The sequence below is a fragment of the Anolis sagrei genome, chromosome 4 (assembly GCF_037176765.1).
Source record: "Anolis sagrei isolate rAnoSag1 chromosome 4, rAnoSag1.mat, whole genome shotgun sequence".
NCBI classification, from domain to species: domain Eukaryota; kingdom Metazoa; phylum Chordata; class Lepidosauria; order Squamata; family Dactyloidae; genus Anolis; species Anolis sagrei.
Genome location: NC_090024.1, coordinates 173872207 through 173887736, shown reverse-complemented (window position 1 = coordinate 173887736; position 15530 = coordinate 173872207). Strand labels below are relative to the sequence as shown.

Here is a 15530-nt window from a genome sequence, read left to right as displayed (position 1 = left end):
CATTGAAAGCTCATGGACCACATAATGACATGGAGGACTGAATTAGGCTCACGGGCCTTGAGTTTGACACTTCTGCTTTGGAATATTCAGGTCACAAATACCTTTACATTCTTAAAACGAGTTCCATGATTTCATCTGTACTCATTACTGTTGAGATAAAACTTCATTGTCTTTAGCTAATGGAGAAAACATTTGATTGTTTCTTTTTTGCTCTGATTTTTATACTCCATAAAATGGTGTTACCTATGTGAAAAGATGGTCTGAGGTCTGCATTTTCAGCAGCCATGTAACATTAGTTGCTCTTAGTTTGCCAAATTTGCATTTACAGTACAGCCAAGTCCCCAAATTGCACTAGATATGTATACATAAGGCACTTCCTCCAAACAAATGAACATAAAACAAAACTCTGAAAAACACCCCAAATAGCTATGGGATATTGTGAACCAATGTAGTATAGTCGTTTGAGCATTGTACTACAACTGTGGAGACCAGGGTTTGACTCCTCGCTCAGCCGTGATCACCCGCTGGGTGATCTTGGGTGAGTCTTAGTCTCTCAGCTGTGGAAGAAGACCAGGGCAACCCCCTTGTGACCAAATCTTGCCAAGAAAACACTGTGATAGAGTGGCCATAGGTTGGAAACGACTTGGAGGCACACAACAATAACAGAAAGATTGAAAGTAGCCAGTTAGAATTAGCTCTCACAATGTGCTAAATAAACTTCAAAATTTCCATTGCTAACAAGTTTCTCTATTTTACGAGTTATTAAGCTTGCCAGTTAATATTCTGTGTGACTTCAAGTCATTTCTGACTTACAGAGATCCTAACTCAAACCTATCACAAGGTTTCTTGGAAAGATTTGTTCAAAGGGAGGTTGCTCTTCCAAGATCACACAGTGTATTTCCAGGGCTGAACAGGAATTCAGTCCCTGGTCTGCAGAATTGTAGTCATTTCATAGACCTTTCACAGGACCCACACAGCAAACAATAAGATAGAATGTGGTGCAAAAGTGTTTCAATTGAAGTAGAAAGTCAAAACCTGATATTAAAGATATGAGACATGGAGTAAAAGGGAAAGGGGTAAAATACTGGTGAAAGTCGTCCTGATGAAACAACATTGGACAAGAAAAAGATGTCAATGTGCAAGGAAACCTTTACAGCCTGAAAAACTCATGGCAACCCACAAACCTTTTCTTTTTGAAGCTGCAAGAAAGGTGGATCACAGTGGAGAGCAACCAGCTCATTAGCTTGGTGTGCCAAGTTTTACTGTGACCAGGAAAGCCATTTTGAGATAAGTAGTCTGATGTCACAGGTAGCTAAAGCTTCAAAAGGTTTATTCTTAAGATGCAACAAGACAAGTCAAAGATCGCATGCAGGTTCTATAGATAGCAATCTCATCTAAAGGTGCTTGAAACCTCTCAGGAACAATCTGACATAAGGATCAAGAAACAAGGAAAGTCAATATGACCTACTGTGGCTGCCAGACTGACTCTCATCAGGAAAAAGTCTATCCTCTGTGCCCTAAGATTGCTAGGAACTTGAGAACATCTATTATTCCAAAGGCGTCTGTTGTGCCCTTTTTGGCTGTCTTGATGAGTTTGGAGGATGGACAGTTTTTTGTATCTGCCATATAGCAGAAGAGGATACACAAACCATGATTGCTAAGGTAGACAAAAATGAACTGATGAAAAAGAGCTGTTGAAGCATGTGAAGTGGGATAGGACAAGACTCATATCAAACTGCTTTGCTCAATTCTACAAGTTTCTGACAGAGTCTGCAGAGACACAGAACAGCCCATTTGTGTGAAACACAGAGATCTTGATGAATAAAGTGATTCTCATCTAAACAGTAACATCTTCAGTAACAAAATGATTGCCTCGAAGAGATGGATTGTAAATAAGACAATATAGGAAGATTCAGAAAAGAACACACCAGCATAAATTTGCAAATATTACAGTGAGCACTATTTTGTTTGATTAGGGACAGACATGGTTTTTCTTGAAATTTTTTAAAATTGTATATACATACACAGAAACAATCTTCGAAATTCAACAATCAAAATACAAGTATTTTTCCCCAATCCCACCACCTCCCCAGTCCTTCCTGAGAACCTCTACCCTTGACTTCTCTTTACATAATACAAAGGTACACAACCATCTATCAAAGTTTCTCAAAAGTATTCATTTGTTTTCTTCATCATGCTGTATTCCATTTTATATCATTTCTCCTCCGTCTCCTCCTTACCGGAACAGTTTACTTTTGCTATGCTTATTATAATATAATAAGCACATTATATTATTATAATTGTTCATTCATGGGGATGGTCTTACTTAATTCTTTATATCTATCTTTCCCCTTTATTCTAGAAATGAGACCCTTCCATTTTGCCTCTCAGGTCTTTCTGGTTTGGCTCGGGGAACAGGCATGTGACAGTAGAATCCTAGCCAGAAGATTCTCTGAAATACTGTTATAGAAAAATATAGGAAGGAGCATATTTAAGTCCAGATAAAGTACAGCTAGTGCTGCCTGAATACCTTAATGATGCCAGATCTTGTCTGGTCTTGGAGGCTAAAGCAGGGATCAGTTCTGGTTAGGACTTTGATAGGAGACCAAATATGAATGCCAGATGATGTAAGCTGTAGTTCAGAGGATGGAACTGGAAAAACCACCTTTGATTTTTTTTTGCTGATGAAAACCCTGTGGAATTCATAGTGTCACTATAGCTTGATAGCTGACTTGAATACACCACTTATAAATCTATAATGTGCCTCCCCCCCCCCCCCCCCCGAATGATGAGCAGTTGAGGGCAGAATGGATAAGGAGAATGGATGAAGTGATTAGCAAAAATCTGTAGATCTGCAAAGTTTTGAAATCGTGTTCTACACCAATACAGATCAATAAGTGAGAATGGTTAGATGACCACTTGGAGAAAATGGGGTTGAAAGTAGTGGCAGTTTACTGTCGTAAATGTTTCACATTTGCCAGCAGAGAGCTGTCCTAAATGATTATCTGTCACCTCCATGCCATATGTGAGCTTCTAAGTGACATCTGTAGGTATTATAGCAAGCGAGCAGAAGGGATAGCAGTCAAGAAAACAGTGGGAAATAATTTAAATGTAATTGCAGTGGGTCTTGAACTGAGCAACCAAACACTTGCCCCCCATGCTATTCTGTTTGCTTTAAAACAACTCTTTCAAGAAAGTCCTATTGTGATTGCTTTCACAGTGAGTAAATATTTACTTTCTTTAAAAATCTTGTTTTTAAATTTCTAGTTAACATGTTAAAATGGGAAAGACATTATATTTTAAACATTGTGCTTTGATGAGAGTGACTTAATAGGAATCAAATATGTGTTCATCTCTAGAATGCTAACTTCTTAATTGATTAGATAGCTGTTCTATTTGAAATTCATATAATTGGTTTTACACTTGTAATAAACATATAATTTTGCTTTGTTTGTTTTTTGTTTCGAAGCATTTCTCCATGTAGTTGCCTTGAATCTCCTCTCAGGAGAAAAGTGGTGTATACATTCAATAAATATTTAATAATGAAGAGTGTTTTGTCTTGAAAATACCAATCTAGAATGTCAGTTTGTCTGAATGAGTTTAGCCATAAGAGATTGCTAAATGACTGAATACTGTATATGTTTCCTTATTTGCTTAAGGTCTTCTGCGCAACCTGCTGCAGTCTAAAATGCAAACTACTATATATGGATAGAAAGGAAGCCAGAGTATGTGTAATTTGCCATTCGGTTCTCATGAATGGTAAGTAACAGATTTTGGAACCAGATGTGAGTTCTATGGCTTTTGTGCTGGACATCCTATTATTTCCATCATATTGTTCACATATCTTTTCTGACTACAGAAAATGTTTTTTCGATAAAATTATTTACTGAAAATTTTGGCAATTTTTATTTAAAGCCAGTGACTCTAGTGCACTTATAATATTCCTTGGATTTTCTTTTCCTAGAAATTTCCAAGATTTATGAAATAAAGTTAGCTGTAATGTGTGCTCTTGGGAATTTTACATGTGCTTTAGAGTTAGACAGATGCCAAGGACTTTAATAGAAATAGATTTGAATTTGTTTTCTGTTAGTGAAACTTACGCAGTTTTGTGTATTGTCAAAGGCTTTCATGGCTGGAATCGCTGGGTTGTTGTGTTTTCCGGGTTGTATGGCCATGTTCCAGAAACATTCTTTCCTGATGTTTCGCCTGCATCTATGGCAGGAATCCTCAGAGATTGTGATAATGCTTGCCATAGGTGCAGGCATGTCTCACTACCTCTGAGGATGCCTGCCACAGATGCAGGCGAAATGTCAAGAGAGAATGCTTCTGGAACATGACAATTCAGCCCTGAAAACTCACAACAACCCTTATGCAGTTTTGGTCACTAATGATTGGTCACTAAAGCAGGTGGAGCCCCCAGTGGCATAATGGGCTAAACCCTTGGGCTGGCAGGACTGCTGACCAACAGGTCAGCGGTTCGAATCCAGGGAGAGTGGGTTGAGCTCCCTCTGTCAGCTCCAGCTCCCCATGCGGGGACATGAGAGAAACCTCCCACAAGGATGGTAAAACATCCCCTGGGCAACGTCTTTGCAGGTGGCCAATTCTCTCACACCAGAAGCGACTTGCAGTTTCTCAAGTCACTCCTGATTTGGGGGGGGGGGGGGGGGACTAAAGCAGGTGTGTTTTTTTGCAGTTTAGTTTTTTGTTCTGAAACAGTGGTCCTAGGTGTAAAAATAGTTTTCAAGAAAGAAGAGTAAGGCTTAAAAATGTGCTTTTATGACTTAGGAGATCAAAGGAAAGAAATGCTTTTAAGTGATACATATAGCAAGAGTTACCTTGACAGTAGTATCAAACATCTATACCTTATTCCTTAGTTTTGGTGCTTCTAAAAGGATGCCTGATCTAAAAGACTGAATATACTGCTTAGAAATATCAGCTCCTTTCTATCTGAAAATATTTCTAAAAATTATGTAGAAAAAATTTATTCTGCTTTATGAAAATGTTTAAAGTATTCAGTATTACTACCTTTCTCTGTAGGCTGATAGAAATGTAACAGGAAATGGCGGGTTTATTTCTAATGTACTGTACGACTCCTATATCCGCAAGACTGATATCCACAGTTTCATAAAAATATGTCCTCTCTAAGCATTTTCTCTAGGCAGAAATCTGTGGTATTCTTGGGCCACAAATTCCTCATTTCAATAGGGTTTACTATTATTTGTGACATCCTGTATCCACACGAAATACGGGAATGGGTAGATAAAGACAAAGAATTGTGTTTCTGTGTAGTGTTGGTACTCAATCTCAAATGTGACTGTATATGTATACTTTTCTTTCTAAGTCCTTTCCAAACAATATTTTGGTTTTTAAAAATTGTAAATGGGTGAAAGAGAGAAATTTCTTTCATAACAGTTATTAGGATCAGAATAAATGGATATTAATTTACCTTTTTATATTTTGACTTCCAAAGCTTGAGGTTGAAACAGTATTTGACAGTAGAGATATATTTCAGTGTTAATAAATATTAGACCAAATAATGATAAATGTTAGAGATTTATCATTAATTTTGTATTTTGTTTTAATTCACAAAATTGAGTTCAGTCCTGTTCTTTCCTGAGAAGGAAGCGCTGAGTTCTTGGCATTGGTGGACATCCTGTTTTCTAATTTGTTATGGTTCTAGGAAATAGTTTGTTCCAAGTGGCTTAGGAAGAGCTGTAGTAGCAGCTCTGTCCCTGAACTGATGACAAAACAACTATAGTGAGCATTGAGGTTTAATAAGCATATTGAGTTGAGCTATCTATCACGCCACTTACAGATTGTAAATGCAGCTTGTGCATCAGGCAAACACTGTATTTCATCACATAATAGTCACCACCACATAATAGTCGTAACTCATTTTTGAGTGCCAAATTTGGTATTTTTGTTTTCCTTGAATAATAGTCACGTCCTTGATTTAGACAGCCTCTGTGCTGTAAAGTCTACTAGCAGCTATGCTACCCTTCCACGTGTCTTGCTGCCCTAAACAGCTTCATCAGCTTGTCAACCCTCTTTCAACAAGGGTGCTTCACTCGCTTGCCTACCCATCTACTCCCCCACTCGCCTACTGCCTGGTACTTCATTCACTCAAGAAGCATCATGGCTGAAAGGGAGTGAGTGAGCAGATGGGCAAACGGGTGAGCGAATATATGAATGAAGTGCTGGCTGTCAATGGACAGATGGACAAGTGGATGGGCAAGCAAGCAAATTTCAGCCTTGCTGAAAGAGGGCAGGCAAGTAGATGAAGCTGTTTAGGGCAGCAAAACATGTAGAAGGGAGGTCTAGCTGCTAGTAGACTGTTCACAGCGGTACATAAAACTGCCACCCCCTTTTTGCGTAATAGTCACACACCCTTTTTATTTAAAAAAAGGATTAAAAGTATGCAATAAAATACAATATTTGGACTGTAGTGGTTGGATAAGTGTCCACTTGTAGTGTGAAGAACAAAACATATTTCTTAGCAGGTGGCTCTTAAAATGAAAGTCAATTAATATTTTTCCATATATTAAGTATCTATGGCCTCAATTTCTTAAATTGTGCTTCTAATGCCAATGATGTTTTATTTATCTAGAGTTATTTATTCTTTTATCCAAACTAGAGCTGCAGCTTTATAGGATAGCTTAAAATTTGGTATAGCCAAAATTGCAAGATGTCTTTGGCATCTTGCAATTATTTCATCTTAATTTTTGTTGTTTTTCCTTTACAAATGACTTCCATTGTTTGAAGCAGGTATCATTTAATTGTATTGGTATTGTTTGGGGGAAAAAACATCATTTTAGGGTGAACATTCATTTTAATTGTAGATATTCTTCGCAGCAGACAAAGTTCTAGCTGGAACCATAATTTTGAATCTTTTTTGTATTCCATTCCATACTTTTTCACAGTTGTTTTTATATAAGTTTAGATTTTTCATAGTCATGTAGATCCCCAGATACTTGACTTTGTTGACAATCTCAGTACCTGTCATTTCCTTCAGGGTTCCTTCCTTCCTTCTGCTGAATATTCTTAATCATTATTTTTGTTTTCTGTTTGTTAATTGTAAGCCCAGCCACTTTTCCAAAGTCCTCAGTAATTTCCAATATTTTAGGTATTGTCTCTATGGGCTCTTCTGTTGCTATCACCATCTACAAAGAGGTTCAATTGGATGATTTCTTTTTTGGTTTTCACTCCTCTGGTGGAGTTTTCTTGTCGTATTTTTCTTACCAACACTGCTACTGCTGTTATTAATAGTAATGGTGAAAATTGACATTTTTTCTTACATCTTTCTGGATTTCAAATCTTTAAGTCAAATTGTCATTTATTTGTATATTTGGATATTGTTTAATATATTTTGCCTCCACCCCATTCAAGAAATTTAATCCTCTTGAGCATTTCTTTCATAAATTCCCAGCTTAAATTGTTGAATGCTTTTTCTGCATCCAAGAAGAAGAGATCACCTTGTTTTTCATTGTGTTAATGGAAGTATTCTATCCAATAGAGTATCACTGTCTTATTTTCTCTGATTTGTCTTCCAAGTAAGAAGCTTGCTTGATCTTCCATGTATCCATACAGTTAGTATATTCTTTAGTCTGATTGCCAGCATTGTAGCGAATCATTTATAATCTGGGTTTAGCAGTACATAGTTCTGGACTTGTAGGGGACCCTGATTTTCTTTCGGGATCAGTGTAATGTTTGTTTTTTGCCATGTCTCTGGTATCTGCTTTTTTAAAAAGTATCTCATTCAAAACTTTGTGGAGGGGGGTAGTAAAATTTCATCTGCTCGTGCTTTATAATAGATTGCAGTGAAGCCATCAGGTCCTGGTGCCTTGTCTAATCATGCCTACCCATGCTAATGTTTATTTCATATTGACAGCCTGAAACAACTATCTTGCCTCACTTTCAGAAATTTCCCTGTTCCAATGCAGTTATTTGTTACCACAGTCTTGATCATTTATTTTCTCTTGAACAATAATTACTTCTGTGTTTCTAATAAAAGGTAGAAGACAGCCAACCTTGAACTGCAACTACTTCTAAATTGCTTTCTCCCTTTGTATGTATACGTGATTGCTTCTTTAATGTCTCCCCCCATTTGTTTCTTTAGCACAAGCCTGGGAAAACATGATGAGTGCCTCAAGCCAGAGCCCTAATCCTAACAATCCTGCTGAGTACTGTTCTACCATTCCTCCCTTGCAGCAAGCACAGGCCTCTGGAGCCCTGAACTCTCCACCTCCTACTGTTATGGTTCCTGTGGGAGTCTTAAAACACCCAGGGGCAGAAGGTAAAGAACTTTATTATAGCTTTGTTTAATTCTGTGATTCTTACTTTTCTGGATATTTATTTGTTTAAATATTTATATTCTGCCCTTCATCCCAATATCTTAAATGTGTTGTGATGGTGATGATGATTATTATTACTATTATTTTCAATTTAAAGCAGTGGTTCTCAACCTTCCTAATACCACGACCCCTTAATACAGTTCCTCATATTGTGGTGACCCCCAACCATAAAATTATTTTCATTGCTACTTCATAACTGTAATTTAGCTACTGTTGTGAATCATATTGTAAATATCTGATATGCAGGATGTATTTTCATTAATGGGACCAAATTTGGCATAAATACCCAATACGCTCAAATTTGAATACTGGTGGGGTTGGGGGGCATTGATTTTGTCATTTGGGAGTGGTAGTTGCTTGGATTTGTAGTTAACCCGAAATCAAAGAGCATTCTGACTCCACCAACGATGGAATTGAACCAAACTTGGCACACAGAACTCCCATGACCAACAGAAAATACTGGAAAGGTTTGGTGGACATTGACCTTGAGTTTTGGAGTTGTAGTTCACCTACACCCAGAGAGCATGGTGGACTCAAATAATGGTGGATCTGGACCAAACTTGGCACCATACTCAATATGTCCAAATGTGAACACTGGTGGAGTTTGGGGAAAAAGACCTTGAAATTTGGGAGTTGTAATTGCTGGGATTTATAGTTCACCTACAATCAAAGAGCATTCTGAACCCCACCAACGATAGAATTGGGCCAAACTTCCCAGACAGAAGCCCCATGACCAACAGAAAATACTGTGATTTCTGAGGGTCTTTGCTGACCCCTCTAACACCCACTGATGACCCCCCTCAGGGATCCCGACCCCCAGGTTGAGAAACGCTGATTTAAAGCAGACAATTTTTATAATACTGTTCTAGATAATTCTTGGACTTGGAAGCAAAAGATCTAATCATGAATTTCCTCAGCAAGTCAGTATGTCTGAATCATTTAACTTGCAAAATCTAAATAGTAGCTAACATCATTAACTTTGCATGTTTGTGTGTGTGAGTAGGCAAGAGAGATAAAGGGTATTTCAGCATTGTAAAAGAGTTATCAAAATGCAGATAGCACTGTTTACTTGATCTGAGAGGTGTGACGTGCACACATGAGGAAGAACTGTTTGTGCAGTCTCTGCTTTGTCTGCTATTTCTACTACAGCAACAGTTCCTCTTGCAGAAGAGTCAAGTTACATTTTTTAAAAATCAGTTCTTATTATGGATTGCTTTTGTAGAAAAAGAAATTTCTTCTTCTTTAAATTGTGGCCTTGGAAGTATTCGTTACTGCTGCTGATCTTTTTGTTAGCATTTCAATGTATTTCTGTATCATGTTTTGAAATATTAAAGGTGATTAATTTCATCTTAATCTTGTATTTCATTTGTAAAGCTGTTCCCACTTTTCTCCCTAGTAGCTCAGCCTAGAGAACAAAGACGTGTTTGGTTTGCTGATGGGATCTTACCCAATGGGGAAGTTGCTGATGCAGCAAAATTGACAGTGTCTGGAACAACTACTACTGGAGCACTGGCAGTCTCACATGATCCCAGCAAGCCCATGAGCAACAATGCCTCGCCAGTAGAGGTGAGAAAAGGCTCCGATGTATTTATGTAGAGCTTGTTAAATAACACTTGCACACAAACATAAATTCTTTAGGTAGGTTGGTGACACAATTAATCCTTGGTCATCTTTAATATTGGTTAGATCCAGACATAAGTTGCATTCAGCTCTCTGACTAGCGTTCCTCTGTTCTTGAAAGAGACATAGATCCAGTGGAAGTGGGGAAGGCAGTGCCCCTTTCCGCCTGAAAATGTCTTCCAAAATGTTGCAGGGGAGGAATGGAACAACATAAGAAATAGCACCCACGATTATAGGGGATAACCCCCCCCCCCCCCCGTGCGCTTTTCACAGCCAATTGGCTAATCTTCTAGTGGACTCCATTGATGTTTACTATCTGTTTAGTAAAAGTAGGTACTTTTCATCAGGTTATGAAGTTTAACTTAACTGTATTTTTACTTGGGAGCCAGTGGAACAGATGTTCTGGTATCTTGTGTCTACAGAACATAACAGATATCATTTTTTTAAACGTCATGTTGTTTGTTGCCTTGCATAGGCTGAAAGCACACTGGCATTTTCAAGAAGTAAAACTCAGGTTGGAAGTCCAGTTGGCAGTGCAATGAATCTTATTCCAGAAGATGGGCTTCCTCCAATTCTCATTTCTACTGGAGTGAAAGGAGGTGAGACCAGTACTATCTGTAAATGCTACTAACCAGTTGTTAGAATATCCTACTTGGAAATACCAACTTTTCACTCTGTCAAGGCCTAACAGGGATTTCGATGGGGAAAGCCTGTCTTAATGAGATGTAACTATAAGTTATCTCTTACATAAGGAGGAATTTTGTGGACATTCTAAAGAGGAGATATTTTAATCTCATTGGGGTATTTCAAATGAGACTTTCATTGACAGAAATTCCTGAGCTAAGTTTTTTTTTTCATTACTTCCTACAAAGAGAAAAATATTCAGGTATTTTTACTTACAGAAACTCTTGAAAACCTCTTCCACTTTAACATGTGCTGTTTTATTATCTTCAGTAGCACCATACACATTTAAATAGAAACGCTTAATTGTTCTGCCTGAAATTTCCATTTTTTAAAAAAATTATGTTATAAAATTCATTAATACTAACTCAATGAATAAATGTCAATGTAGTACCAAGCAGACTCAAAAGTTTTGAAGGAATATCATCAACATTGTTTATATGGGCTTTCCAAATTCTTTAGCAAGTTTTGGCTAAAGTACGTTTTGGCACCAAAGAGTCTCAGATAAATTTAGTAGTTGTTGGGATAAGAGGAGAAGTCCTCTTATGAACTCAAACTAGTTCAACATCAGGAAGTAGAGAGAGACAGACTAAATGCCTAGTTCTCACAATGGAAAGACTGGGAGCAATGCTTTTGAAGTTGAATGACCTGGAAATAGGACTGAATAGCAAAGAAGCCAAATGTCCTGAGACACAAAAATTATTCTGTGTTGAGAACAAGAGCATGATGTGAAAATCTCTAAAAGGCTTGCTCTAAAGGGAGGTTAATATTGTAAATGAAATGGAATATTAAGTAAATGCCACCCCTGAAGTTCACATGTATGGGGGTGGAATCTGAACTGACATCAAGTGGTATGAGGGACTCCGAGAAAAATAAGTCTAAGCCATTGAGGCTGGATGTGACTATGATAATGATATGCTGTTGATGAGGATGCTTCAAATAGCTTTTGTCCTCAAAAGAGAAATTACTGGTTTGACTTAAAATGCATCATTACTAACTTTCTAAAAGCCCATGTCATACAGAATCTCCTGTTCCATGTAACAGTTCCAACATACAATACTGAGAAATGGTAAGGGACTTGCTTGTTAAATAACTCGTCTAGGTTTTTGTTAGTTTGTTTCTTTTTGTTTTTGTTTTTTGGCCAAACAATCAGGCTCATTTGCAGGTTTAACTTTTGGTTTAATTTTTTGCAGATTGGATTAACATGTACTTTCTAGAAATCTCTAGGTCCTCCAGGGTGACTATATCATTAACATCTGCTAGAAGTTGATTTTCAGGTTACACTGGAGGACCAAGAGATTTCTAGAGAGAATCCATCTCTAAGAACTTTTAAATTTTCCAGTGCCTATCCATGATCCACTTCTGGGAAAGATTCAGCATAGAGTCACCTAGAGCAGTGGTTCCCAACTTTTTTTGGCCATGAACCACTTTGATCAGGGACTGCTTTGATCAGGGATCACTCTCCAATATTAGTACCAAAAGGGTTACAAATACGTTTTTGGTCAACTTTAGATTTGGTTTGGTTATTTGGGCTGCTAATCCAGAAAATTGCATTGGATAGACCACATCAGCTTTAGTTTCTGATACAGAACATATGCCACCCAGTAGTCACCATCTGCTTGTGCTCAGAAAACCATATTTAATAATCTAGAGCTGATGTGGTAGTAGTAATCTTTCGTGGGTAGTCGGCCCCCTCCCAACATCCCCATTGCATTAGCACTATAAGAGCATTTTGAGAGACCAGCCGCTCTCATTGCCACATGGTTTCGAGGCAATGGTGTAGTAATGGTGAGGCTGCGGACAATATTTTCGTTCTTGTGGACCACTGGTGGTCCATGAACCACAGGTTGGGAACCACTGGCCAAGAGATTTCTAGACATGTCATGTTTTCTCAAGTTAAAATTTTAAAAAGTAATTGTTTTTCCACTTTTGCAGGAGTCTTTCAACTCTAACCCTTATAAAAGTGGAGGCCTAGTGTATTTCACTTTTTGAAATCAAGGAATGAAGTCTAGAAAAGCAAACCAAAGGTTCTGCTTCTTTCAAAATTTCCCAGTTGTAGTTGTGATTAAGACTGATAACATGTATTTAAAAAAATGACCCAAGCTTCGTTCCAAAAGACGGTCAGTCTTTTGACTAAATTACCAGTCCGCATAGTGCTTAAATATCCGTTGTATCCTATTACAAAATTGAATGGAATATTTCACAGTAACTATTTGAGAGCTATTCTTTGTTTCCCCTTTTAGATTATGCCGTAGAAGAAAAACCATCTCATATATCTGTGATGCAGCAGCTAGAAGATGGTGGTCCTGACCCTCTTGTGTTTGTTTTAAATGCAAATTTGCTATCCATGGTTAAAATTGTAAATTGTAAGTCATGTTTTTGGGAGTGGGAAAATGGTAATCCTGTTATGCCTTTAATATATTTTGATTTTTTTTAGTTTCTCAGTAGAGAATCTTTCTCCTCCAGCGTTTGTTCTGTATTTTGAAAGTGATTTGAATAGTACTTTAGTCTCGAAATGCACCTTTACAAATTAAATAGGTCTGTAAGTCTTACTACTTTACAAAAGCATTGCAAAGGGATACTGGAGTGAAATGTTCATTTCATGTTGTGAATGATGGGTTTATATAATCATGCTTCCTGCTGTCAATTAAGAGTGCAAATAGATGTGTTGCACAAGACCCAGGAGTGCTGATTTCATGTGGTTTTCAAGCAATAGCAGCTTCAGGGGTGTGGGATTGCAAAGCATGCTGGTCATATTTGGGGAGTTTATCCTAGCGCAGTTGGCAATATCTCTTTGTAAGGGATAATTACATGAAAGGAAATGTGAAATACCTGCCCACTCAGTACTGGTCCTATTTCATGCACACCCTTTGGTGACTGTTTTTATTTTTTAAATATGTAATTTTATATGTAATTTGTAAAAACATAGTTTTTATTATTTTTATTATTCATTGCTTTTATGTTTTTTAAATGTATTGTGATGTTTTTGCTTTTTATTGATGTATATATTTTTATGTATGGCATCTAATTGTTGCTGACTTGTATGCCACCCTGAGTCGCCTTCGGGCAGATATGGGCGGGATACAAATGTTGTAAATAAATAAATAAATAAATTTCCTAACCAGAGATTTCTATATAATTTCTGGTTTGACCTTGGCAAAAAAAGTAACCACCTTTAATCATTTTTCTATTCTACAGATGTAAACAGAAAATGCTGGTGCTTTACTACAAAGGGAATGCATGCTGTAGGTCAATCAGAAATAGTAATTCTTCTACAGTGTTTACCTGATGAAAAGAGTTTGCCCAAGGATATTTTCAATCACTTTGTGCAGCTTTATCGTGATGCCTTGGCAGGTGAGAGAATGGCTTGTTTGACAAATTTGTAAGTAACTAGAATTATTCAGTCACCAGAAATGTGTAGCAGTAACTTGTAGATTGTTTTATCCTTTTCGGTACTGAGTTCATATCTGAAGGCTCAGGTTTACTTTCAAAGTGATCTGCACCCAAGAAAATGTAATAGCAGATATTCCAGGTGTATTCAATATTTGTATTATTGTTGTTGTTGGTTGTATCGTGATTTTTTTTTCTCAAAAGAGGCACAAAGCTGCTTAGAGTAAAACCAGTACAATACAATTTAAAACTTAAAAATATATAAACATTAAAATGGAATGGAATAGTAACAGTATTTTAAAAATTCACACTGTAATAGTTATGCAATGCAATCTTGCTTTTGAGGCAGTGTCAGAACTTCCAAGTTCTAGACAAGAGTTGTTTCCCCCAGTGTCTTGATACCTTCGGAGTAGAGATGAGGTGGTGAATGGCCTCAATGCTTATTTTCTCCCTCTCTCTATGTAAGAGTTTACGGGATGGACAAACCAGCATCAGAAGCTGAAGAAACTCCAGCCAGTGATTTGGCTGGAGACCAGATGATGTTGAGGGCATGGAGATGCTCTCTGACATCATCAAGCCGGTGGAGTGGTGGCAGTGAGACCACAGGTTACTCCCTATCTTGCAAAAAGATAATCAGTAAAATAGCTAAAAATATACTTTTCTAAGTAACATATAGGTTGGAATCCTAAAATACTTCCTGAAAGTAGGTAAGGGGTTATAGATGGAGAAGGTGTGTGGGCGCCGTGGTGTTCCCATTGATAACATGGCCCAAAACAGGCACCCCATGGGAATTCCAAGGGGATGTCTTGGAAGGACTTGGATATGAAAGATATGAAAGATGCATATACTCAGTCTACAGTAGCCCTGAAACTCACCTTTAATTGCTCTTCTAGTGCAGCCAGTGTTCTAGTACGTAATGTTATTTTATTTTTTAAAAAAAACACTTTTGAGGCTGGCTGGGCTGCGAGTGTGGAAGATACATACTCTGCTGTTGATTTGCCCTCTCCCCACCCCATATTGCATAGGTTTGCCCTGCCCACTAAGCAAAGCACTTTCTCATTATCTTCAGATTACTTCCTGAACGTTGGCACAGTCTACCACAGTTTTATGCAGTTTCACTGTATAGTTATATACTTTACAGCTCCTGTATAACACAGTCAATCAAAAAAGTTATTTATGTTGTGGTTTTTATGCGTGTTCTTGGGGTTGTTTGGGGCGCTAATTCAGAAAACTACTTTGGATAGACCATATTAGCTCTAGTTTTTTTATGTTATTATTATTATTATTATTAATAATAATAATCTTTATTTATACCCCGCTCCATTTCCCCCAGGGGGACTCGGTGTGGCTTACATGAGGCCAAGCCCATCAGTGCAGTACCTACATTGTAATACAGAAACAGAACAGTATCAGAACATAAATATATCAAATGCAAAGAAATATACTAAATGACACAAACTATATAAAACATGCATTTCACTGGGCAGG

General features: G+C 37.5%; 1 protein-coding gene across 3 annotated transcripts in view; it reads left to right on the top strand.

The window, feature by feature from the left end:
- The window catches only part of ZFYVE9 (zinc finger FYVE-type containing 9), an 82867-nt gene that overhangs the window by 37839 nt on the left and 29498 nt on the right, over positions 1–15530 (top strand). For 2 of the 3 annotated variants that reach the window (XM_067467883.1, XM_060773506.2), the window contains 6 exons: positions 3660–3759; positions 8117–8293; positions 9748–9917; positions 10447–10570; positions 12896–13018; positions 13851–14006. In XM_067467883.1, coding sequence (XP_067323984.1) covers positions 3660–3759; positions 8117–8293; positions 9748–9917; positions 10447–10570; positions 12896–13018; positions 13851–14006 — 850 coding nt within the window. The remainder of the gene's footprint in view (positions 1–3659; positions 3760–8116; positions 8294–9747; positions 9918–10446; positions 10571–12895; positions 13019–13850; positions 14007–15530) is intronic. The other variant, XM_067467884.1, reaches the window with a different exon arrangement.